The 27297-nt window shown below is 38.0% G+C and overlaps 1 protein-coding gene and 1 pseudogene across 2 annotated transcripts; one reads left to right on the top strand and one right to left on the bottom strand.

Moving 5' to 3' along the window:
• LOC131042464 (uncharacterized) lies at window positions 1–27297 on the bottom strand. Of its 2 annotated transcripts, XM_057975755.2 has the most exons (4): window positions 17700–17898; window positions 17493–17586; window positions 1538–1658; window positions 1–1412 (listed from the first exon to the last, which is right to left on the bottom strand). In XM_057975755.2, the coding sequence occupies exons 3-4, from the start codon at window positions 1620–1622 to the stop codon at window positions 214–216; spliced, it is 1284 nt and encodes a 427-aa protein (XP_057831738.2). In that variant the 5' UTR covers window positions 1623–1658; window positions 17493–17586; window positions 17700–17898; the 3' UTR covers window positions 1–213. The 2 variants fall into 2 exon arrangements, with proteins under 2 accessions (XP_057831738.2, XP_057831747.2); XM_057975764.2 differs by lacking the exons at window positions 17493–17586; window positions 17700–17898 and adding an exon at window positions 27143–27297.
• LOC131043028 (ATP-dependent DNA helicase Q-like 4B) lies at window positions 3842–5607 on the top strand (annotated as a pseudogene).

The raw sequence follows: 27297 nt of genomic DNA, 5'->3' as shown, positions 1-27297 counted from the left end.
TTGTTTCAAATTGCTGTTTGATTCAGATTTCTGTTTCTAAAACTTAATTTTTCAAATTTACAAATTTAGATCTCTATGTTCAGAAATCCAATCATTTTAGAAGCTGAAACACTTAATTATGTTGGAATATTTCTGATTTTGGATCATAGAAGTGGTATCAAAGCATCCGGGATCACATAGACAAATTGTTAGGCGAACAACCTTAGGTTCCACCTAATCAAAACATGTGTCTAGCCAAAATTTGCCTCCACCTCTGATGTATTCTCGATTCACTACGTATTGGAATGTCATCTCAGGAGGCCAGGCAGAGGCGAGACGTATATAGGGCCATACAAAGCCTTGCTGTGCCAGCATGAAGCACTTATTCAACATTAACTTATTTTCCTCAAAGCTAAAGATTGTTTCCATTCCAAGCCATTGTTTGTCCAATTTAAATGTTGCTTTCTGATCTCCCATTAGCTCATTACCACAGCGGGACCTCCACCAACGTTGAAATGCACTCAGCTCATCTTGGCCCTTAATTGCTTCATCCTCCACATTCTGCACCTTTATTTTGTTTAGCAGGACTGTGAATCTTTCATGTAGACTGTTACCCCGCTGGCAAATCCGACTTATTTTTGAGACAACCCCAAAACCATGGTCCTCTCTAAATACCAAAAGAACTTCAGGGTAATGGTGATGCTCAGGCTCACAGATTTTCATAATGGCCAACTGTGACAATGACACAGGTGAGACTCTCCCATAGATATGTCTTTTGTCATCACTTGTCTGTATATCAAGGTATTTAGGTGGATACGATTTCTTGGTCAGTTGATTAAGCAGAGGAAGAGAAAGAGGAATGCTTCTCCATTTTGAGAAGCTGCCATTGGCTTTAATTTTATGCATCCACACGGACCACTTATTTTCTGCCTCTTTGGAAATTGCATCATTCAGCATCAACATGTAGGCGGAGTTTCCATCAGGACACCTTGCAATGTATACACAATTTCCCCTGTTTGGTAATGGGGAAAGGCTTTGCCAACCAATCATCCCCCGTGCTAAGTCAAGTGTATATACATTGTACATACTTTGATCATTTTCTGTAAGAATCAGGAAATATATACAATGGCCAGTGACAAGAATCTTCAGCATGGATCTGGAAGGAATACTACGAGGTAAAGGTAACCTTCTCACAAAACCATCTTGATAAAGCAGTAGCTTATGGCCTCCACTTAAAGCATTTTTCATGTAGAAAACAATCGATTTGGCAAGGACATGACATTGATGGTGTCTGAAGTAATTAGCATAGTTAGAATTGGTAAGGATGGCATCCCATGTTCTGTTCAAAGTCCTTAGTAATGGTATTTCATACCATGGCAGCCGACTGATGATGCATCCCACAGTAATCTCATTGTGCACTCCAGCAATCAAATCTATTATTCATCACAATTACAAGCCATGAAATAACTACCCTTAAACATAAGCCAACTCACAGCGCATTAACTCTTTAAATTGAATTAAATTTCTGTAAAATATGAGGTGTGAGTTAAAATAATACCAGAGTTAGATGTCTCGTTACTAGCACTTGATCTTGACTGTGACTCTGTATCTACCATTTTTTGCTCTTTTCTTTTGTCATCCATTTTAGGAAATACCTATTACAGCTATATTTAGTATATCTGCAAGAAAGAAAGTTGTAATACTCAAATATTAGCACTTGCTGCAGTGTAGCATAGAGCATCAAGTCCGGCATTAACTTAAACAAATGTGAAGCCTCATTTCATTATGCATTGGTGTTTATATCCTACAAGGCATTCGCAAGATATAATGTATGTCCCCAACTCAAGCCATGAAATTTTACTATGCATTGGTTGTTCTTTCCTTGGTTTACCCAAAAGGAAGAGGACTTAGAGTATTATTGGGTAAATGTAGAGTCTTTGGCTTGTATTCTATTTTATTCTTAAGTTGTGGGCACATCTATTTATGCAGCTTAAATGACCCCTAGCCTTAAGACTTAAGTTGTCCCCTTTTTATGTACTTCTAAGTGATTTTAAAAAGCATTTGATAAAAAGGCAAAGAGGGCATGGGTTTTCAAGGAGCCTATTGTCTCATTTTTAGGGTTTTGATACGCAGCATTTGATTGAGCTGGTTGTGGATCAAGGGCTGCTCTTTGGGAGTAATTATATAACAATCTAGGATTCTATTAAAGCTCATTATGTTATGTTATCAATTTTTGTCTTTTGCTGGTACAATCTTTGGTTTTTAAGGTCTGAAACCCATGAGTATACCTTTTCAAAGACACATATGGGCTCCCCCTAGTCAGAAGGATGTGTTTCGATGGAAGGGCTTTGATCTGTGATGCCCTAGCACATCATTTTCAGCGTTGCAATTCGTTATCAGGTTTGGAGGCTAACTTTTTAAAGGTGAGATTCAGAGTTACACGTTCAGATTTAGATTAACTACAGCAAGGTGTCTTCTTATTTTTGAGCATCATTGAGGATACCAACAGAAAGGACAAGTGGATCAGACCTAGCACTGGTTTTTTGGGAGTTTGGCAAGGACGGTAGGGTTTCAAGTTATTTCTATGGACAGCTAGGATGTCAAGGCAAATCTAAGATATCTGTATCTATATCTGAATATTTTTAGCAGCTTCATCTCAGAAAAAACTAAAGAAAATCAATGTAAATCATTTCTAAAATTTCTGGGCAGAATTAGAGTGTTTTCCTATAATTTTTTTGTATTCGGAAATACTCAGAAAATTATTCATTTTAGCAGAAATATCAGATCAATATTCTGATTATAAATCTGAATTTGTTGAAGAAATTCTTATATGCAAATAGACTTTCAGAATTTTTTTTGCCCTATTTTAAAAGATATTGTCATTTTTGAATTTTTCTATTATCCCTATATGGGTACTGGTCAGAGCTGTGCATCCTACTAGCTTGAAAGGGTTAATAAGGAAAAAAATCATTTTCAGACTGCTTCCAATAAGTGACCAGCACTTATTCATATTAATTTCAGAAAATTGTTGGCCTATTTTCAAAGATGAAGACAAATCAGGAACTTGTGACAAAAATTTTGCAAGAATTTCAAAAATATCAAAAATATTTAACAACATTACTAGAGAATCCGAAGATACCGAAACCCTACTTATCAGTTGAAAGGAAAGTTGAAGAGAAGTCAGAACAGACCATTGAGAAGAAACCCGTTTCAGTTGACACATTAGAGGAAGAAGATAAGCACTCCACTGATTTCAAATTAGAAACTAATGTTGAGCCTAATTATTCAGGAGCACCCGCGAAGGAAGAAGGGTACATGAATCTTCATAACAATGTTGGGATTGAGGAATATGCTGATTCGGAGTTTGATAAATCAACAACTATTGACAATTCAAATAAAGGCATGGAATTTCTTGATAACTTAGAGAACGGAAATAACTTCCAATCATTTTATAACTAGAGAACGGATTGAATTGAATTAAATTAGAGAACGGAAATAACTACTAATCATTTTATAACCCACTTTTTAAGGTAAATGCAAATCCATCTATTGTTAGTCCGCTCTTTGGGATGAATGCTGAGACATTTCCTGATTTTAGTAATGCAAGTGGTGACAATCACAAGATGTAGGATCCAAGTGAAGATTTTGAAATGATAATTGATTGAATAATTACAAAGGAGACAAAAGCTCCTTGAATAAGCAATTACAGAGGATCTTTCTATAATGAAAATGATCGAGAACTAAAGACATAAACTGAAGTTACTAAAACTGAGTAGCTGACATATAGAATAGAAAGATACTAACTAAACTACTTAAATGACTTAAATGTCCATTATACGCTACATATTACAATATTAATTTAATGGGTTTCAGACTTAAGGTAGTGTCACATGGTTGTGATTATGGGTTACCAAAGAGTGAAAATTACACAGCCCTGGATTTACTTTGCAGCTTTGAGCTACCAGCTATTGTTTGTCCCAGTGTAACTTTTGTAGTTGCTCCTCTTGTCTCACTCATTCAATATCGAACCATGCATCTTTCCCAGGCAAATATCCCTGCAACACATCTTAGTGCAAACATGGAGTGGCAAGAACAGCAACAGATATTAAAGAGCTCAGTTCAAGATGTAAATTCAAATTGATGTATGTGACTGATGTATGTGACACCAGAAAAGATTGAGAAAAGCGACCATTTGCTAAGGCATCTTGAAAGCTTGCATCAAAAGGAACTACTTGCTCGAATTGTTATTGATGAGGTCCATTGCATCAGCCAATGACAGCAGGACTTTTGACCAGATTATCAGGGTCATGGTGTCTTGAAACAAAGGTTTTGTCAAGTGCCTTTACTGGCTCTAACAGCAACAGCTACGGCAAGTGTAAAGGAGGATGTTGTACAAGCACTGGGTCTTGTAGACTGTTTGGTCTTTAGGCAAACTTTCAACCATCCTAATCTAAGGTGTGTTGTTATGCCAAAGACAAAAGAATGTGTTAAGGGCATTAATAAATTCATCAAAGAAAATTATCGGGATGAGTGTGGGTAATTTATTACTTATATCGAATGTATTGTAAAAAGAAAATGCTGAAAAACTACATGAATTTGGTCACAAAGCAGCATTTTACCATGGTAACATGGATCCTGAACATCAGTCTTTCATCCAAAAGCAGTGATGCAAAGATAAAATAAACATACTCTCTAGAGCAGGTCCTAGAGCTTTGGGAAATTCAAGGAGTATATTAGAGACAAACCTTGAAAATCTTTTAAGAATGGTTAATTACTGTGAAAATGATGTGGATTATCGAAGAGTATTGCAACTTGCTCATTTTGGTAAAAATTTTGATGCTGCAAACTGCAAATGTAATTGCGACAGTGCAAAATAATATTTTTTGTGGATGAAGATGTGACCGATGCAGCAAAACATTTGGTGCAATTAATAAAGGCAATGGGTCAACACTACTCATCATCTCATGTACTCGAGATGTCTTCCATGGCTCCATAAGTCAACAAATTAAGAGGCAAAAGCAGGAAACGCTGAATCTTCGTGGATCTCGTAAAAACATCAAGCTAGAAATATTGCACCACTTCGTTCTTCAAGACTTCCTTATAGAATATGTCATGAAGCATGATGTTTATGGATCAGTGTCTTCAATTCTTAAAGTCAATGAAAGCAAGGCAAGAAATCTCTTCTTAGGCTGTGAGAGAGTTATGAGATTGGCAGCCTCAAAGAAGGAAGAACCAAAAGAAGATGCATCGAAGCTCAACATGGATGAAAAACCAACTGGTTTAGCTGTGGTGAAACCTGCATCGACTTCACCAATACCTATTGTGTCCTCACAATTAGCTGGGCATACATATATTGGAAGAGACTTATATTACATGTCAGCAAGATCTTTAGCAAGAAGTCAAACACCTACAGCAGGTTCATATATAGCACAAATCCGTGGGTCTTGGCCAAGGACAAGTATAGGTTTGATTGTGGATGAAGAAAGTCCAGTTGACAACAGCATATTGACCAGTCTTCTACCTGCTAACTCCTCTGCTCTCCCTAAATCAAAGTCATTGTTTTGTGCAGCACGGGCAACATTCTTTCTTGGTGTTCTGAACTTGCATTTACCTAGGTTCAAGAAATAAACTACTCTTTCTAGTGATATGAAGGTGTTTGTTTTACCTCATGGGCAATAACTGTTGGAGGAAACAAATGGCTTTAAACAGAGTCCAATGCAGCAGATCAGTAAAAAGGTACGAGGACAACAGAGGAATTGATGGAAATAAACGGTATTGGAAAGGTGAAGGTTATCATATATGGTGCAAGAATACTTGAAAATTTTATCTACAATTAAGGAATTCCAAAATGCACAAAAGAGTATAAATGCCCTTGATAGAAACATTACAAATGAGTATGTTAAACCATCAGCAAAGTGGAGACGAGAAACTAGAGGTGATTCCAGCTTACGTGCTATCCAGGATGATGATTTCATTCAAAATGGAATCTCGACAATGAAAAGTCAACCGAAGAAATTGTCAGCTAATATTAAGGAAGTTGCAGGTTCAGACATAGTGTCAACCTGCTCAAAGACATCTTTAACCCCTATTTCTAAGCATTCAAATGGCATGGTCTCTTCTTTTGGACAAGATATAGCTACCTGTAGTCAAAATACAGCAAAAGGCATTGTGAAGTTTTAAACAGAAGTCAGACAGAAAAGTGGATTCAAGAATCTGAAATGTATTGCAAGCTTGACACGGATGAATTGTCTTTGACTGATCATTCTGGTGTCTGCTTCATTGTTGAGAGGAAAAAATTCCAAAGCTACCACTTAATTTTGGCTTCTAGGTAAGAATACTTCATGGCCAAGATAATAAAAACTATTGATATTCTTGAAGGAAAAGGCAGTTGGCAAATGGGGATCTTATGCTACTTGACGAGCATGATCTGAATGCTGAAATATTCGAAAGCTTACTGGAGTACATGTATATGGACAAAGTGGTTGATATTGACTCAAAACAAGCAAACAAGATGTTTAATGACGCATCAAGATATTTATTATACCCCCTGAAACGAGCTGTTGTTGATGCATTGCTACCACATCTAAAACATGCTTCCCCTGTAGAATTGGGCGACAGGCTAATGCTTGCAGATATGTATGGAGTATGGGAGATTAGGGAGCATTGCCTAGATGCAATGGCTTTGAACTTTGAGACATTTGTGGAAACAAGGGAGTTATGTAAAATGTTATTAGCATTACCACCTCCTTCTAGTGATACTCCACGGCATACAACTGTTTCTAGTGTACTTGGAGAACAGGGAAAGTCCACCAAAAAAAATACTTTTAAAAACTTGCAAGAGAAATGGATTGAGGTAGAGGTAGAAACAAGTGAACTTGATAAAAGAGATGAAAATGCCTTACAGTTTGACAAAAGATTGAAAATGCTTGTTCTAGTAGCAGAACACAAAAATTCAATCCACCACCTACCAAGAGCTACCATGGTATCAAAATCTTGATAAGCATACAACTATTCATATAAAAAATATGGGAGATGAATCTATTGAGGATGCAACATGGGAAGGAGAGGAGATTCTTAAGCATCGTAATTTACAAATGCTTAAGGAAAAGCATTCTTTGGATGGGAAGGGCTGTAATGTCCCCAACTCAGGCCTTGAAACTTAACTATGCATTGGCTGTCCTTTCCTTGGTTTAGCTAAGAGGAAGAAGCCTTAGAGCAATATTGGGTAAGTGTGGAGTCTTTGGCTTGTATTCTATTCTATTCTTAAGTTGTGGGCACATCTTTTATTCAACTTAAGTGAACTTAAGTAGTGGGCACATCTTTTTATGCAACTTAAGTAACTCCTAGCCTAAAGACTCAAGTTGTCCCCTTTCTATACACTTTAAGTGATTTTAAAAAGCATGTGATAAAAAGGCCAAGGGATTGTGGATTTTCAAAGAGCCTATGGGCTCATTTTTTAGGTTTTAATGTGGAGCATTGGATTGTGATGGTTGTAGATCAAGGGCTGAGGTTACTTCATCTCTTTGGGAGTTTTATATAACATTCTAGGGTTCTTTTAGAGCTCATTATGTTATGTTATCTGCCTTTTATCATCTGTTGCTTCAATCTTTGGCTTAAGGTCTGCAACCCTTGAGTATCCCTAGTTTTGGAGAGACGTAGGGCCCCCCCCTAGTCAAAAGGGTTTTTGGAGAGACATAGGGGCTCCCCCTAGTCAAAAGGGTGTGTTTCAGTGGAATCGCTTTGGTCTATGACGCCCTAGCGCATTATTTTCAGAGCTGGAATTCATTATCAGGTTTGGAGGCCAATTTTTGGAGGTGAAAAGCAAAGTTACAGGTTCAGATTTGGATTAACTACAGCAAAGTGTCTTCGTATTTCTCAGCATCATTGAGGATGGCAACAGAAAAGACAAGTGGATCAGATCTAGCGCTGGTTTTCTGGGAGTTTGGCAAGGACAGCTAGGGTTTGAAGTTATTTCTGAGGACAGCTAGTGTTTGAAGACAAATTCTGAGGTATTTATATCTAAATCTGCATATTTTAAGCATCTTCATCTCAGAAAAACTAAAGAAAAACAATGTAACTCATTTCTGAAATTTCTGGGCAGAATTAAAAGTGCATTCCTATAATTTTTCTATACTCAGAAATTTATTTATTTTAGCAGAAAAATCAGATCAATAATCTGACCATAAATCTGAGTTTGTTGAAGAAATTCTTATATGCAAACAAAGTTTCAGAAATTTCTGTGCCCTAGTTTAGTAAATAGTGTCATTGTTCTATTATCCCTATTTGGGGATATGACATATAATTTCCACAGTAGAAGCATATTCAGTATGCCATCAGTCATAATTTGCTAACTCAAACTTGATAAAATATTAAAAAAAAATGAGGTGTACATTGTATTCATGGTAACTGATTACGCAAGCCACAATATACTTAGTACTATAGATATTCTGACACAAACAGAATCAACTCAGTAAAGCATAAAAAATTTACTACCATTCAACAGTTAGGATAGCATTACATTTACAACAAAAATAACTTTACAAAATCATCTGTTGTTTTTCACTAAGTCATTTACTCTCACCGAAACTTTGCTGTATAAATTTCCAAATGTGCTGCTATCACAAGTATTATTTTGTTTCAATTTATAACAGAGGTCATACAACATTAAGGGTTCCTATAAAAAGACTACAAAAAATGGAAAGCATTTCCTAGATTGGATGAGTGCATCTGAACAGGCAATCAAATCTCATAATACATTCTCGCCAAAGTTTATTTATTTTTGAATTTTTTTTGGCATGAATAAAAATTGCTGATCCACGCAGGGGTTCAGCTCAAAAGATAGAGCATACTATTAGAATATTTAATTATATTTTAGTCACCTATATTTAGTTTCGTGTTTAATGGCCATTTAGCTTTTTAGTTTTTAGCTCGTTAACTATTACTTCTTTATTAAAGATGCATACTTAGCTTTTATTTAATTTGCTTTTAAGCTTTATTTAGCATATAGCTTTTCAGTCATTCCCTTCAACGATTTGTTCTTTTTATAGAACATCGTCTTGTAAACTCTATATATACGTTTGTATATCGTTCAATTAATCTATCCAAATATTTTCCATGGTATCAAAGCATGAAAATTAAAAAAAAATCGGAAGTTTTTTTATTAAAATTTTCGAAGGTTTTTTTAAGAGCTTTTTTTTTAAAAACTCTTTCTTTCTGGGCGAATTTTTTATGCAGGCTGAGGGTTTTTGATGCAGGTCCTAGGGTTTGCTGGAGGCCACGATTCTACCCTATGACAGAATCGCAAATTTATGTAGGAGATTTTCACAGCAGTTTTATCAGACAACGTTTTTTTCTTCCCACGGATTTTCTTTTGGGCTTCCTGAACGACATGATTTTCGCGCTTTTATTCTCCCAACGCGACTGTGTAATTTTCCTGCGGCTCCTGCACGTTTTTGCACTGCGATTTTCTGTGAATCGCGCCTAAAACTCGACGTGATTTTAGCGGCTTTCTCTACGATTTTTTTTGGTCGCACCTGTGCACGGCTAAGTTTTTTGACCCACACTTTTCCTGATTTCCGCGATTTGTGGGGGTTGCAGCTGTGCGCGAACCTAGGGTTTTGACCTTAGTTTTTTTAATAAAAAAGACATCTGTTTTGTTTTTATTAAATCAGAGGTATTTATTTTCTACAAAAAAAAAAATTTCTGATTATTTTCAGGAAATATTCAGGTTTAAATCTGCAGAAAATTTCAATTTCTGGGTTTCTCCCAAACCTCAAAAATCCACACATTGGGATTCGTGCCCAGCATTCCACTCCAAGGTTTCAAATTTTTTTGCAGCTGCTTCTATTCTGACTTTTTTTAATCAAATTCTTCTGTCTCTTGCTTTCACTCGGTTGACCTCATTCAACCTCGGTTTCCGTGATGGCATCTTTGACCAACATCATGTTAGAACAAAGTCAAAGTCCAACAGCCGCAACTACAACACCTGGATACAGTGCATATTGACCATTTTTTAGTACCGGTGCCTTGATCAGATTGTTTTGGGCAAGGAATCTCGTCCTACAATAGCAACTGATGATCAAGACAAACATGATGTGAAGAATCGAGAGGCTGTCATGCTTATCAAACTCTCAGTCAAAGGATCAACTCCCTCAAGTGCCTTCAGGTAAAACAGCTAAAGAGATCTGGGATCTTTTGAAGGATCTTCATGAAACGTCCGACAAGAGCCGAGCTTTCTTTCTAAAGAATATGTTGTTTTCTATCATGATGGATGAGAAGTCATCTATCCAGGCACGTCTTACGAAGATCAAGGACATCCGTGACCAACTGGAAGCTATAGGCCAAACCATGGTGGAAGAGGATATGGTAGTTATCAATCTGAAAAGCCTTCCCAGATCCTACGAGCATTTCATTGATACGCTCAAAATCTCCTCTACTAGTGTTGATCTGAAGTTTCCTGATCTTTGCAACAAGCTTCTATATCAGGATCGATGGAAGCAGCGCTAGTTCATCCACCGAACAAACCTTCAAAACCACAGCTTCGAATAAAAGCAAGGGTAAAGATCCGTCCTTCTAGCAGAAAGGACAAGGTCAAGGTCAACCTCAATAGTCTTCGAAGAAGAAGAGCTTACAATGTTCCTACTGTCATAATATGGCCATTTGGTGAAAGATTGCATGAAACTGATAGCATCCCAGCAATTCAAACAAGGAGGGTCCAAGCAGAAAGCCAATTCCGCCACGCATCCTGATCAGAAAAAATCTATCTTCTATGCGTTCATGGCCCAAACCCCATCTGATGATGTTCAATCATCAGCCTGGTACATTGACTCTGGAGCCTCTTAGTATTTCACACATCATCGGGATTGGTTTACAGAGTACATGCCTTTCATTGATTCAGTGATCTTTGGTGGAGGCGAAGAGTATATTGTTGTCGGCAAGGGCAACGTTCAAATTTCATCTGGTGGGAGGGATTTGATATTCCTCAATGTATACTTTGTACCTAGTATGAAGCTCAATCTACTATCAGTCAGTCAAACTATGCAACACTCACCACAGCTAGATGTCATCTTCGGGTTGCACAAGTGCAGCATTGTTGATAGAGGGACTCGCACTACAGTTGCAGTTGGCATTGAGGATCATGGTCTTAAAAGACTTGTTGATTCTACTAGTTCTTAGGAGCTCACCATGGTAGCTAGGAGTACTTCCATCAGCACTCTTTGGCATCAGCGATATGGATGCATGAATGTCCACTATATCTCTCAGTTGGTTCGAGAGGATCTAGTTGTAGGATTACCAGAGATTCAAACTCAAAATCATGGAGTTTGCGGAACTTGTCAAGTTGGAAAGCAGCATAGGAGTCTATTTTCAGATGGAGACGCTTGGAGAGCATCCAAGGTCTTGCAACTCATTCATGCGAACATTTGTGGTCCCATCAACACTCCATCAGTCACTAGATGTAGGTATTTTCTATTATTTGTTGATGATTTCAGCAGACGCATGTGGGTGTATTTTCTTATGCAGAAATTAGAGGTGTTCACCATGTTTCAGAAGCTTAAGGTCTTAGTGGAAAAAGAGTCTGGCTGTCCGATAGTCAGTCTTTGGTCCAAGTCACTCTTCGGTCCAACAATGGAGGGGAATTTTGTTCTAGAAAGTTCACCAACTTTTGTGCATCACATGGAATTAAGCATCAATTTACCACACCTTACACCCCTCAGCAAAACGGTGTTGTCGAGCACAGGAACCGTATAGTCAATGAGATGGCTCGGTCTATATTGGAGCATAGAAATGTTCCAAAGCACTTTTGGGCGGAAGCGGTCTTCACTGCAGTCTACCTTCTGAACTGATCTCCCACAAAGGTCGTTAAGAAGATGACTCCAAAGGAAGCTTGGTTTGGCAAGAAGCCCAAAATCAGTCATTTGAAAGTTTTTGGCTCTACAGCTTATGTTTGGATTCCAGTTACCAAGCGCACCAAACTAGATTCCAAGAGTCAGAAAATTGATGTTCACCAGCTACAATGACAACCATAAGGCTTATCAGTTGATTGATGTAGACACTGATCGTCTCATATTCAGTCGAGATGTAGTATTTGATGAAGAACAAGGGCTTTTTCAGTCGCCTCCTCTTGATTTGAGCACTGAAGATCAGATGGGTGTTCACCTTCCCTTAGCTCCACTTGATGGGAGGGATTCAATTGACTCTACAGTTGTGGGGTCTCCCAGGCATGACATTGCACCACCTAACTTTCCTCGAGACCATCCGAATCCACATCTAGATGAGCTTGCTCCAAATATTCCAGGTATTCTTCTTCATCCTGTAGCAGGTGTTGGTACTTCTACTCTCCAGCCCAAGTGGTGGGCCAAGAACATTGGCGATCTTCATGATGATGAGCTCATTGAGGGTAGATCAGATAAAGGTAAGAGCAAACAAAACACAGTTAATTTTGCTCTTATGGCCAACATTCATAGTATTTATGAGCCTCAGACATATATAGAGGCTAAAGGTGTAACTGAATAGGAACAAGCTATGGCAATTGAGCAACAGTCTTCTGAAAAACAATATTTGGGTATTGTCAGATCTTCCTCCAGGGAAGAAGCCCATTGGCTGCAAATGGGTGTTTAAAGTCAAGTATAAAGCTGATGGAACTCTTGATAAGTACAAGGCTCGATTAGTAGCAAAAGGGTTTTCATAGAAGGAGGGCATCGACTATGAGGAGACATTTGCTCCCACAGCTAAGATGAGTACCATTCGGCTTGTCCTTGCTCTCTCGGCTCTTTGTATGGAAAGTCCATCAAATGGATGTCAAGAGTGCCTTTCTCAATGGTGATTTGCAAGAAGAAGTCTACATGACGCAGCCTCCAGATTTCAAGGTTGCCGGTAAGGAACACCAGGTATGTAGACTAGCCAAAGCACTCTATGGCCTCAAACAAGCTCCTCGTGCTCGGTATATAAAAATTGATAAGTACTTGATTGATCAAGGCTTTCAAAGGAGTCCTTTTGATCCCAATTTGTATGTCAAGCAAACTCGTGATGATATTCTATTTCTAGTCATCTATGTTGATGATCTCATCATTACTGGCAGTGCAGCACATTTGATCAAGCAGGTCAAACAGAATTTGTGCAAGAATTTTGACATGACAGATTAATGACTTCTCCATTATTGTCTCGGTGTAGAGGTTTGGCAAACTGATAGCCACATATTCATTTCTCAATCAAAGTATGCCAAGAGCCTGTTGGATAAATTTTGAATGCAAGATTGCAAATCTGCATCTACAGCTATGGAGATAGGGCTGAAATTATCAGCCAAATCAGATTCACCTGTGGTAGATGAATCTTCATTCAGGCAACTAGTGGGCAGCCTCATCTATCACACTGCCACTAGACCTAACATCAGTTATGCTGTGAGCTATATTTCTCGCTTTATGTCAGTCCCAAAAGATGAACATTGGGTTGTACCGAAGCGCATGCTAAGATATGTGAAGGGCACTCCTAATTTTGGCATTCTATATAGCAGAAGTAGAGATCCTAGGCTGGTTGGTTTTACAGACTCAGATTGGGCAGGTTGTGTTGATGACAGAAAGTCAACCTCTAGGTATGTTTTCAGCTTGGGTACAAGGGCAGTCACATGGACCAGCAAGAAGCAACAGGCAATAGCTCTTTCCTTGACTAAAGCAGAGTATCAGGGAACTATTAAGGCAGCATGTGAGGCAATTTGGCTACGTAGGATGCTTGCAGACATGCAAATGTCTCAACTAGGACCTACTCCCTTGGTTTGTGATAATCAAGGGGTTCTAAAATTAGACAAGAATCCAGTCTTCCATGAGTGGACCAAACATGTGGAACTACATTGTCATTTCATCCGCAAGCATGTTGAAGATGGATCAGTGATATTGCAGTACATTCCAACAGAAGATCAGACTGTAGATATCTTCACCAAGTCTCTGAGCCCGGCAAAGTTGTCAAATTTAGAGGGCAGCTTGGTGTGATAGCTATATTTAGTTCCTTGTTTAATAGTCATTTAGCTTTTTAGTTTTTAACTCGTTAAGTGTTAACTATTGCTTCTTTATTAAAGACACATAGTTAGCTTTTATTTAATTTGCTTTTAAGCTTTATTTAGCATTTAGCTTTTTAGTCATTCACTTTAACGATTTGTTCTTTTCATAGAACATCGTCTTGTAAACTCTATATATACATTTGTATATCATTCAATTAATCTATCCAATTATTTTTCACATACTAACAGAAAAGTGATAGAGAAACAAACATCCTTCAACTCAATAATCACACAGATCAATTCACTTGTAAATGAAAATTCACACTAAACAACCAAACTGAGGTGTTTGGTGAGGCACATACAATTACAAATTATAACCACACAATTGAGAGATGATCCAAACTCTCCCAAAGCCAAGAAGAATTCAGTGATAACATCCATGCTTCGGCAATCAAACTGGTAAAACAAACACTGCTACTGTCATGTCCCCCTTTTTCAGATTAAAATAATTGATTTTATCTTTTTAGTTGGATCCAGTCACTTTTATTTTTGGTGCAACTTAGATAATAATATTTTAGTATATTAAAAAAGTATTTCTTTAAAACATATAAATAAAAAATTATATATTTTTATTATGTAGAGGTCAAATAAATAAACGGAGTGCCCAAAAAGGCAACTTTAAAAGGAGTACTTTTCCTCATTTCATAATGAGTCAAGTTATCCTTTGCGCCAAATTTTCAAATTTGAGCAATTTGTTCGATCTAAGGTATCCAAGGATGAAAATCCTTGGTTTGTTTGAGGTTTGAGAGGACGAAAACCTTCTTGAATTCCAAATTTGAGATCAAAAACAAAAACCCTTGTTTTCAATCTTGGGTAATTCCGTCCAGGAATCACGATTGTGCAGATTTGTGATAGATTTGGATTTTGCACAGTGTCGCTACAGTACTACTATAATGTTTTTACCAAGCAAAAATCATCATTTCATCACTAACACATTTTTGCAGGTGTATATATTAAGTTTCACAAACTTTGGGGATCCTAAAGGGCTGGATTTGAGTTCATACTCATACCAGCTCTGGATTGACATCATTGGAGTGTTCTGGCACTATTTCTGGCGTAGCCCAGCTGCACAAAAATTCAGAAATTATTTTTCAAGGTGGCAAATCATTTTATGAGATATTTATTGCTGATTTAGGAGGTGTCAGCTATGAGGACAATCCATACATGCTTATTTGGCCCTTTGAGGTCTGATTTTTTGTAAAACCAAGGTCTGATCAGCATTACATCAGGAGCAAGGAAAGTAATAAATAGTTTGTTTGGTTATTGTAAGCTCTTACCAGAGCCATCCAGCTGCTTTACCAGTCTGTACAACGCTTAATCTAGCTGGATGAGCAAGCCATACCACTCCAATAAGGTCTATCTGAGTTGAAAATTGTTATTTTTTAATCTGATTTTGGTTTTAGAGCAATTTCCAGCTTGTAATCATTGCAAAAATCAATAAAATCAGACTTTAAAAGTTCCCAAATTTATGTATGAATTTGATCTAAGCATTTGAAGTGACCTAGGGCTTCTACCAGCCATTAAATTCATCAAAATTTGGTTCAGATTTGGCTTATGAAGTGTTTTGGCTTTGATCAAATATTTTCCATCATTATTTTTAATTTCAGTTTGTTTCTTATTTCAAAAAATATTGAAAATACTACAAAAGTATAAAACCATAGACAAATATATAGGAGGCATTACATCTACTGGTATATATATATATATATATATATATATATATATATATATATATATCTGTGTGCGTGTCTAACTGAGAATGCACAACAGGAATGGAGCTACATATATAGAGGACTGGGCTTACTTTATATAGTGTGTCCAATCCTAAAATCTAGGAACATAAGTATTATGTGGTCTGGATACATAAAATGGAATTTAAACAGGGATAAAGCAATGACCTATGGATATTAATTTAGAATTTTTCACTTCCCCTTGTGTTATGAATTCCATCCAAATAATGTAAAACATACATTTTATAAATAGATTTTGAACTCCCATGAATTTTCAAGATTAAAATTTCTATCTGGTTGGAATGAGAAAATCACTACAAAATATATTCATTGAAGATAGTTGCTAATTAGAAAATGAAATTGAATTCAAGCAAATCTCTCAAGGAAAAGCAATTTGCTCACAAACAAAGATTTTTCTACCAATGGTTTGAAGTAGGATTACAGAACTCAGCAAGTCCTCCGAATCCAAATCCCAGCAAGCCCAAACAAGGCATGCCAAGTCTGAGTCAAGTAATGCTGACCCTTGAAGAAATTTTCTAAATATCATTACTGAATAACACTTTTAAGAAACAACTGTTTGTTTAGTATCAATTATGTGGCAAGATTTTGCCGGGTTAACTCAAAAAATCAGCCTGCTGATTCTGTGGCAATTCAGAGTCTCGGTAAGACTGGTTTGGAGTTTCAAATAATCAATCAAATAAGGGCAGGAGGGCAGGCCCGATTTGGCATTTTATAAGGAAATTCTACCGTAAACTAGTCTCCAGAATCATATTATAAAAACGAGTTCAATTGGTTTGATGGGCTTGGCTGGTTACCAAAATTCAGGTGATGTCACAAAGAAGATCAAGGTCTGAGCCCCACCAAAGATAGGTTCCCTGCCAAAGCAGGTTTCCCTAGTTCAATGGATCTAAGCTCAATGACACTCTGGCTAAATTACAGATGGCAAATTATGGAGGCCTGTGGTGGAATGGGACGCACTCAAATGGGAAAGAATAGGACTTCTTAAAAGGAGCTCCCTTGTTCAAACCAAAGTAGTTTGCTCTCCTTTCCTGCCAACACGTGCCAAATGGAGATCTAAGCTCCATAACACTCTTGTTAAATTATAGATGTGTGCAAACTAAGGAAGTCCGTGGTTCAATGTCTGCACTCCAATGGTAAAATATAGACTTCCAGAAAAGAACTCTTGGTTCAAACCTTTAAAAATATCATTAAGTATTGGAACTATGTAAAATGCCACATTTAAATGACTGGATATGGTATACCTCAATGAATCACGGCATTCAAGCCGAAAAACACCCGGCAAGGGCAATTCACCAGTCAAAAGAACTACAAAAAATAATGAAAGGGTCTGTGGCATCCACACTATAACCCAAGAAAAATATCTTCGAGTATTGAGGCGCCCATACTACAAACCATACTCAATTTTGAATTAGGTCAAAAAGGAAAAAGAAAAATGGGTAGACTAATTTTATGTGCAGGTATCTTCTATTTACTAGAAATATGATAACTACCATTTCGTGACTCAGCACAAGGCTTAAGCTAATTAAATTTGAGGAGAACAGCTTTGGATCTCTTTGTAAATTCCAAACTATGACCTAAAAAAGTCATTTAACAACGATTAAAAGACACATTCAATTAAAAGATGTCATAAATTGTTTCTCATTCAATACATTAGCGCTTCAAGATTTAACCAAAACATCTCACATTCATTTTCCTGTCAGATCAAGACTTACCCAGAAGCATAATCCAGACTTTCGGCGTTAAATTTGAGGATTCCACAGATGCGAATTTTTTACAGCAATCAGCGCTATAAAGATATATCCATTTCTGTGATGAAAAGAATACAAAAGGGTACATTAAAATTACAATACTCAGGTAAAACAAAGACATGTCATGCAATCGTCTGTTAAAGCCATGAACGTAGAATAATATTTCCTTACCTGTGTATCCTCAGGTTCGGTCCAACAGTTAAAAAAATCACAGGGCTACCAGGAACAAAACGAATGGATTAGGAGCGTCCTTACACGATTATTGAAATAAGGAAATTCCATTATTGTACCCTAATGGTTGAATGGGTCAGTAAGATGATCCCCAAAAATTATTAAACAAAAATGACAACCGGACAATTTGAGTCAAATCTCCCTAAAGTTTAAATAGGAGGGGAGTCCTTGAGAACGACAAAGAATTGTACCTGTCACTTTAACTCATTGGTGGCTGCTTTCCCCATGGTTAAAAATAATTATTTCTTTACTAAAAAATCATTTTTTTTTACATTAATGAAGTATAATTGGGAGGATGATAGTATATTTCTTAATTACTTTGTTCAAGGATGAAACAATTGGAGGCAAGATCAGGCCAAGTGTGATACTTAGGTGACTTTGAGATACAAGATCTATCTATTTGCGACAACATTCAGTTTAGATATATGTTACATTCTTCACGGACACATCCTCATGTCAACAAGATGTTTTGGGGACAAGAGGGCAGCAGCGTACTTTGTTTTTCTGTATTTTGAATTTACATATCGTAGTTGAAAATGAAAGTATATGGGAGGAGTGTAGCCTTTGGGCATTTTGTATGTTATTTTTTTAATATCACATGCATATTGAGAATGAATTTTGAATTATGAATTCATATGGAGTACTGACAATCAATTTTCAACAAAAATGTTTTATGTTAAAAACTTAAGTTTTATGAAAATAACACATGCATATTGACAATGAATTTTGAATTATGAATTCATATGGAGTATTGACAATGAATTTTCAACAAAAATGTTTTATGTTTTTTATTATAAAGCAGCCAAAATCAGGGGTTGACCCGAAAAAAATAGAAAAAAGCACTACCAGCACACACACACCGCAGACACGCAGCAATAAGCCAATCCCTACTCTAGTAATCAAAAACAAAAACTGACTGCCTCTATTGGATAACCCAAGATCGAAACCAATCTCATCCAACAAGCGTCATAACCAGTAGTAAACCATCATAATGTCAATACTATAATAACTGTTAATAGTAGTAATATCACCATGGAACTAGGCGTTCCAGCGACAAAAACTATAGCAAAAAGGAAGGAAACCAACCATACAACCTAATTATCAACACCCGTGTGCTTAGAGAGCATAAGCCTTATCCAATTATCAGCCAGGAACTGGAACAGTTCCTTAGTGGTGTCGCTTTCCAACCCGTCTGGATCAGCCTTATCTTGGTGGAGCAAGCACAAAGAGGTAGCCGACGAGTGCATCACTTTGATAGCGAATTTCCCAACCTTGTTGACATAGGACTCCAAGTGCTCCAGCTTTTTCTTAACACCATTTAAATCTTCAGAGATAGCACTGCACCGCCTCTTCCTTCTCCCCTTCTTCAGCAGCAGTCTTCCCACCATCAAGATGTCTACCATCCCCCTCGAAGGTGTGGGGCAGGGAAGTGTTAGAATGAGGGGAGGTGTTCTTGATATCCTCCTTGATGGTTTCCGAGTCGAGGACATTAGTGCCCAAAATGGAGGAATTTAAGCCCTTTGTGGCCTCCAAATCCTCCTCCCCCTTCTCACTTTCCGCTTTCTCATAATCATCCTCTTCTTCATTAGCATAATTATTTCTCATAACCATTTTCTTCATCCGGGGTTTGATTCCGTGGGATCTGCGTGGGGTGATACCCTCCTCCACATCAGACTCAACAAGGAGGATTTTGGGCTCCTTTCTGGGTTTCTTGGAGGTGGGTTTTGCAGCAGAAGGGTTGCATTTATTTTTTTCCCCAATTTTGAGGGGGCAGGGGGGCCTTGGTCAAGGGATTGACAAGGAGTCATTGGCTTTTTCGAAGACTTTTTGAGGCTTTTTTTAGAGCCTTCAGGGGGACCCAAAATGGAGGGGGCGGGTTGAACCGAGATAGGTTTAGGGGGGCAAAGGGCCTTATAAAAATTGTAAAGCCTAAACATCAGCCCTTGGTGGAGGATGGTAAAATTACCCTCTTGACTCATATAATTGCGGACATCTTTGATAGTAGACTCAAGAGCATGCAGCAGAAAGAAAGGAAAAGAAATGGTGTCATGGTTGCGAAAGTGGTTGAGCAGTGGGAAGTGATAATAGTAGAACACACCATACCTTCCCTCGAGGGTGAAGTATTTCATTATGATTTTGCAAACTTGATCCCACAAGTAGGGTAAACATTCCTTGTTGAAACCCCCATGCATTTTGGCCAGTTCCTCGCCCTTTTTGAAGAAGCAGTTCATGTTGTTTTCGTCTGCAACCCTGCTGGTTTTCTTCCATTTCCTGCCTTCAGTAGAGAGACCCGTAGCCTAGGCGATAACTTCCTCACTGATTTCAAATGAAATGTCCTCCATGACCACCCTCCTGTCCTTCCAACTATTGACAAATTGCATGGAGAGGTTTTCGTCGAATCCCTTCATGGTTTCCATGAATGGGATGATTCCTCCTTCTTTAGCATACATATAGATGAACGAGTCGTTGCGAAAACAATCATCTATAATGTCCAGTTCTACCCGAACTAAATCCCCTCCCATGATAGCTTCCTTCGGAGTGAAGTTGAGATATAGCGCAAGCCTGAAAAGAGAAAAGTAGGGAGGAAAACCAGAGCTAGAGTTAAGAGAAAACAAACGGTAATTAGCCAAAATATTGTGCAAGGTGTAATAATGATTTTTGGTGGTGTTTCCCAAGGCATGCGTCTGCCAGCTCCGGGAAGCATGCGAAGGGACACCTCTTGATATTTCTGGCAACTTGTAAAGATCGTCATTATGGCGAGTTCTAAGTTTCTAGTTAAGGTAATAATTAGGGTCCTTGCTATGATTAATGATTAAAAGTTGGCACTCCAACCCATCAACGACGCAGAAATAGGTGGCCAACCAAGTCAGCATCTGGCAAAGAAGGTGGGGACCACAAGAAGCTAGCATGGCAAAGCCCACCCAATTTGAATTTAAATTTCCCGCCAGCAGAGTAGCATAGTTGTCGGCCCAAAGAAACCTGTTGAGGAAAGGAAAGTGGCACTTCATTGATGGATAGAGGCGATTTGTTCGTTCCTAATAAGGTCATCCTGCTTGTTAGTGAGAGAATCTAGGTGCCTCTAGCACCTCATACCTTTTATCTCCAATCCCGTCGTAGCCAATGAGTCCGCCACCACATTCCTCTCTCTATAGATATGTTGAATTTGAAATTCCACCAACCAGACAATCATGGACCAAATGTCCTTGATGACATTGTTGATTCTCCAGCTGATCCCTAAAATGCCTTTAGTGACCTTGATAATAAGTTTAGAGTCCCCTTCAATGATCAGTCTTTTGATATTAGTGCCAAGAGTCAGCTTAAGCCCCCAAAATAGAGCAAGGGCTTCAGCCATGTTGCTCGAGATAGAGTCAAAATTTCCTACATAGGCCAAAACCAGGTTGCCCAAGTTGTCCCTGATAATTTCGCCCCCTGTCGCTAAACCACTACGAGCAGCACCATCAAAATTGAGCTTGAGCCAGGGGGGGAGGTGTTGACCATCTGGTATTAAGCCTCTCCATCTTTTCCAAAATGTCATATCGAAGGAAGCTATCTAGAAAATTCCATGTTTTAATCCACCTCCGATCCAAAGCCATAGGGCCAAATTGCAGGGTTTTCCACTTGCCGATGAGGGCATTCTCCCTGAGGTAATTCTTAGTTATGTCAGTCGTCGTGTCAACCGAGTTGCTTGTGTCACAGAATATCCTATTATTTCTTTCCTTCCAGATATGCCAACAGACATGGGGAGGAATGAGTCTCCAAAAATGTATGACTGGCGAGTGTGCGGAGGGGCACTTCCAATTGCTGATAAACTGCTGCAAGTCTTCCAAGAATGTCCAAGCCAAATTAAATTTTTGTAGAACTTTGTGCCAAACCCCATAAGCGAATGGGTAATGAATAAAGAGGTGATTTATGCTTTCCTCAACACAATTACACATAACACATTTGTTGACAAGCGTAAATCCCCTCCTCTTCAGATTATCAATAGTAAGGATCTCCCCGTGAAGGGTCATCCACCAGAAGAAGTTAATTTTAGGGATGAGTTGAGAGTTCCAAACTGCTTTCCAGTTGTAGCAATCATTGAAGGAGGCAACCAAGAGATTGTAGGTCGATTTAACACTGAAAGACCTTGAGGGATTCACAGTCCAAACAAGTTTATCAGTGTGAGTGAAACAGGGAATCTTGATCCCCTTAAGAAGGGATTGCAGCTCTTCAGCCAAATGAATCCATTAAGGGGTATTTCCCAGACTATCAGCAAGCCTTAACCAGCAGCAGGAGGGAGAGATGTAGTTTATCACAAGGGAGCCAATCGAATCCTTGAGAGTGACCATGAGGCAACTGAACCAGGAGGAGGCAAGGGTCTGTCACCAATCCAGTTGTCCTCCCAAAATCTAATTTTCTCACCATTACCAACTTGCCACTTTAGACCTTGCTTGAGAAGTTTCATGTTCTTAACAAAGTTGTTCCAAATTTTAGACCCAGGAGGGAGCTCATTGGAAGAGAGGAGGGAGGGGAAGGGGGTGGGATTGAAGTACTTGGGCCTCATAATCATGCTCCAATCAGTTTTGCCCTTCATAAGGATCCATCTGATTTTAGTCAACAAGGCCTTATTCAGGTCAAAGATTTTTCTAATCCCAAGGCCACCCATGACCTTCGGTTTGCACACCTTCTCCCAGTTGACTAAGTTGATTCTGGCCTTCTCCTCCACTCCTATCCACAGAAAACTTCTTTGGATTCTCTCGAGTTTCTCAGCCATAGAATTGGAAATCTTGAAAAGAGAGAGAAAGTAGATAGGAACACCTTGAAGAGAGGCCGCCAAGAGATGGAGTTTACCCGTACTACTCAAAGCTTTTCCAGTCCAACCAGCAAGTTTCTTTTGCATTCTTTCTAGGATTGATTCCCAAAAGTGGGAGGTGACCTCCTTGATAGTGAGGGGGAGACCCAAGTAGGAATCAGGGAGATCAACAACACTACATCCAAGGATTTGAATAAGTTTACCCTGGAGAATTTTGTCTGTGTTAAAGAAATAAACCTTGCTCTTGCAATAGTTAATTAGTTGACCAGAGGCAAGGGCATACTCTTCTAGCAGATGTTTCTATTCGTTAGCCTCTATCACAGACAATAGGGTGAAAAGGAAGGTGTCATCCATAAATTGTTGCATAACCATAGGAGGGAGTGTGGAAGCAGCCTTTACCCCCGAGATTCTATTGGTCCTGATCAGATTGGAGAAATTCCTACTCAAGACTTCAGCTACCATAATTAACAAATAAGGTGAGAAAGGGTCTCCCTGTCATAGCCCCTTCCCAGCCTTGAAGAAGCCCTAGGGGGTGCCATTGACAATCACCAAATAGTGAACACTTTCCACAGCCACCCTGATAATATTGATAAATCTTTCCTGGAATCTCATCTTAGAAAGGACCGCATATAGGAATTTCCAATTAACTTTATCATAAGCCTTAGATGTCAAGTTTGAGAGCCATACCTGGGTTGCAACTTTTCTCCATGGAGTGAATGACCTCATGAGTAGTAATGACAACATGAAGAATCTGCCTACCCGAAACAAAACCTCTTTGAGAGGGACTGATGCATTTATCAAGGAGGGGTTTGATTCTGTTGACAACAACTTTAGAGAAAATTTTATAAACTGAGTTACATAGGCTGATGGGCCGATAGTCAGTCATGAGTTTCAGATCAGGAACTTTGGGCACCAAAACAATGAAAGTGTTATTCAGCTTCTTCAGGAGTTTACCAGTGTGAATGAAGTCCCGGGTAGCTCTAGTGAGATCATACTTCACAATTTCCCAAAAAACCTGGAAAAAAGCAGGGGGGAAGCTGTCAGGACCAGGGGCCTTAAAGGCAGCCATAGCAAAAACTGCTTCTTTAACTTCTTCTTCAAACACACAGCTTATCAGCAACTCATTATCAGCCTCATCCAGGACTTGAGGGATAAGATTGAGGAGTTTATCACTGATCTCAATAGGTTCCCTAAACCTATCATTTGAGTAGGCATTAGCAAAGTGAAGGGAAGCCCATTGACCAATTTCATTATTCCCCACCACTTCCTCATTTCTGTTATTGAGAATGGAATGGATAGTGTTCCTCATTTTATGCTTTGAGGTCGATCTGTGAAAGAATGAGGTGTTCTTGTCACCCTCAGTTAACCATTGGATCCTGGATCTTTGCTTCCAGTAAATTTCTTCTAGATTCATGATTTATTTCCATTTGTGTCTCCATCCCTCCTCCTCTGTATGAGTGTCCATAGAGGAAGTCCCCTCTGCAATGGTCCTCTGGAGGGGGTCCAAATTGGTTTCATCCTCCTTTTTTCTCTTGAAGATATCCCCAAACGAAGAAAGACTCCAATCTTTCACCTCCCTATTGATAATTTCCAACTTTTTAGAAATTTTGAACATAGTCGTACCTTGAATAGGGGAGTTCCACCAGTTTTGTATGCATTGTTTGAAGTCTGGATGGGAGTGCCAGATGATCTCATACCTGAAGGGTGAGGGACCAAAGGTTAGCTTGTCAACCCAAGAGAGGAGGATCGAGGAGTGGTCAGAGATAGTGCATGAGAGAGATAAGAGTGAGGAATTAGTTCCAATGTTCCACTTGGCAGAGATCAAAAACCTATCCAGCCTGACCTGAATCAGATTGGAGCCTTTTCTATTGTTAGACCAGGTGAACGGGTTCCCTTGAAGGTCAAGATCAAGTAACTCATTATTTCTGATGAAGTCAACAAAGTCAAGCATTCTCTCACTTTAGTCCGTTAGACCTCCTATCTTCTCAGAAGGATAAAGGGGGGTGTTGAAATCCCCAACTAACATAAACAAGTTCTCCTTATTGTTAGTTAGGAAGGTAGTGATTTCCTCCCAGATCAGAACCTGGTCGTGTCTAGTATTAGGAGCATAAATGTTAAAAAGGAACCAAGAGAAGTTATTTATAATGAACCTGGTGGAAAGAAAGTTGTGAGAAGAGCCAACCGCAAGACCATTTAGCTTGCTCTTATTCCAAAGGGTAGCAATTCCTCCTGAGGCACCATTCGCCTCTCCATAATGAAAGGCAGCACCCAGCCATAAACTGTTAACAAGCGTAGCAAAATTTTGGTAATTCATTTTCACCTCCTGGATTAGGATAATATCAACTCTATTGGTGAGTATGCATTTCTTAAGAGCATACTGCTTTTGGGGGTTGTTTAAACCCCTTAAGTTCCATGAGAGGAACTTCATTTCTTGCCCTTAAGGTTTTATAATATTTTCATATGCATGTTATATTCATGTTTTCGTATGAATATAAAGTATATATGCATGCTTTATCCATGTTTTCATATGACCATATAAAAATTTCTCTATATATTTTTTTTAAAATCCATATTTTATATAGTCATCCCTTTTGTCATCCCCTATTTGTCCCCAAAATTGGCAATGATGATGTTATCAAAGGTGTCTTGTGTATTTTTAATAGGTTAGCAAATTTCTTATAGTGATGTGGCTATGATGGCTTTATGGTTCTTTTTTGTTTTAGCATTTTGAGGTCACTGTTGAGTTTTCAAAATGTTTGATGTGTTTCCCACAATTGTCTATCATTCAATGTTCTTACTTCCATGTAGATTGTAACCCATGTTCAAATCAGTTTTGAAATGCTTAGCTACCCCACCATTTACTATTCATCTTAACCCACCATTATTTTTGCTTCAAACCCATGGGTTCCCTAAGTGTTGATGTGTCCTTGAAGGGTATGAATTGGGTATTCATCTCAAGCCATGCATAGGTAAGCTTGTACTGTTTTGTTCTTTTACGTTGTGGTTTCCCTTTTGTCATTGGACATCATAGTGGTTTGCATTCTTAGTGTCTAATCCTTAGGTCATTTATTAGTTGATCTTTATTTCTTAGGAAGGATGTTATATGTATCTCGTTGGCAATGCAAGGACTAAAATTTAAAGTTTCCCTCTGACATGTTAAACCAAGTGTTGTATCCCAATGTGTTGACGATGGGTTATTGGGTTTGATTGGCATATTGTTGTACAATAGACAAACAAAGGAATGTACATTTTGTCTTGCATCTTATTGGGTTTGATTGGAATATTGTTGTACAATAAAGAGACAAAAGGAATGTACATTTTGTTTTGCATCTTATAGTGCATTGAATAACAATGAATATACAAATCACCATGTGATAATATGACGATAGTTTGACAATGTAAATGCCAAATACAGGTTAGAAGAGAGCTAGGGGGAAACATACTAAGGCAAGGGCACAAAAGGGAATGTAGAATTGTACAAAGGAAATAATAGGAATAATGGCAAAAGATGACATCTAAGCACTTAGCGTAGACACCTAAAATTAATTAAATTAATATTCAATAAATTATTTCGCCTATTATTTTTCTTAAAATTAATTGAATTATATTTAATTAATTTTGTCTTATCCACAGCTTTGAGCCCTATTACAAACTTAAATAATTTTTATTTTAATATTTATTATATTTTGAAAAAATAAATATAATAAATTAATAATGAATTATATATTTAAGACTTTTAATAATTTATATGTTTAAATTTGATGGGGGCAATGCAAATTTCGCTAATTTTAATTTTTGAGCTAAGGTCAAAAAAACAAACAGATCTTGATTCCCTCTCCACATAACTCTTAACAGATTATTTAAGAATATTATTTAACAACGATTTTTAGCAATTAAGGCTAAGGAATGCCTACAATACCTCTATCCTATTAACTCTTATGTCCAAATGAGCATGCCCTACTTAAATGTACAAGTCTAATATAAGGGTGAGGTCCAATGGATATGCAGGGGTAAAAAATAAATAGAATAAACTTCATTTTTTCTCCAAAATTTTGTTCCTAAGTTTCTAACCCCGCGGTAAGGTCCAATGGATATGCAGGGGTAAAAAATAAATAAAATAAACTTCATCTTTCCTCCAAAATTTTGTTCCTAAGTTTCTAACCCCACACCAATTGCACCTCCATAAATATGGAGATCTAAAATGTAAGGTCTACTATTTTTGAAGAAAAATTCAAATAATGGGCCTCCTCTTCATTGATAAGTCAGTTCTATGAGACTAGCCAAGGCTATTATCCATACAAAACAACATCTGAATAAAACACAGATTTGCAAAACACATTATTTTTCAGCAAATTTTTAGCCGATAGGCTATATATGGTGGCAATGGCCACCAGATTCGTCTACTGTCAGATGTCGAGAAAAAAAATTATTCAAAACTTGCCGAAAAAATAATTCTGAAAGTAGTTTTGTACATCTATCTGTAGTATTAATAGAATTGCCTTCTTTTATGTCTGCAACAAGAATTCTATGGGCTCTTTTACCACGGTGTCAGAATAGTAAAGTTTAAAATGAAAACTCGTACAGACAATACCTCTTGACCTCTGCTCACGCATTTTTGTACATACGCCTTTCCATTCTTTCTTCGTTCTTCCCTCGACTCGACTCTTCAACGCATTATATCTACTCATTTGTTTATGGCCTTCCTTCATTCACTCATTTTATCCTTTATGTTTGTGTGCTTCCCCA

This window comes from Cryptomeria japonica, chromosome 5, assembly GCF_030272615.1.
Source record: "Cryptomeria japonica chromosome 5, Sugi_1.0, whole genome shotgun sequence".
Classification (NCBI taxonomy): Eukaryota; Viridiplantae; Streptophyta; class Pinopsida; order Cupressales; family Cupressaceae; genus Cryptomeria; species Cryptomeria japonica.
The sequence above is the reverse complement of the archived record's forward strand: the minus strand, read 5'-3'. Positions and strand labels throughout refer to the sequence as shown.

Coding starts and splice junctions, on each gene's coding strand:
- LOC131042464 (XM_057975764.2), bottom strand. CDS start 1,622: ATGGATGACAAAAGAAAAGAGCAAAAAATGGTAGATACAGAGTCACAG. Junction 1,413..1,537: donor TAACGAGACATCTAACTCTG/GTATTATTTTAA, acceptor GATGAATAATAG/ATTTGATTGCTGGAGTGCAC.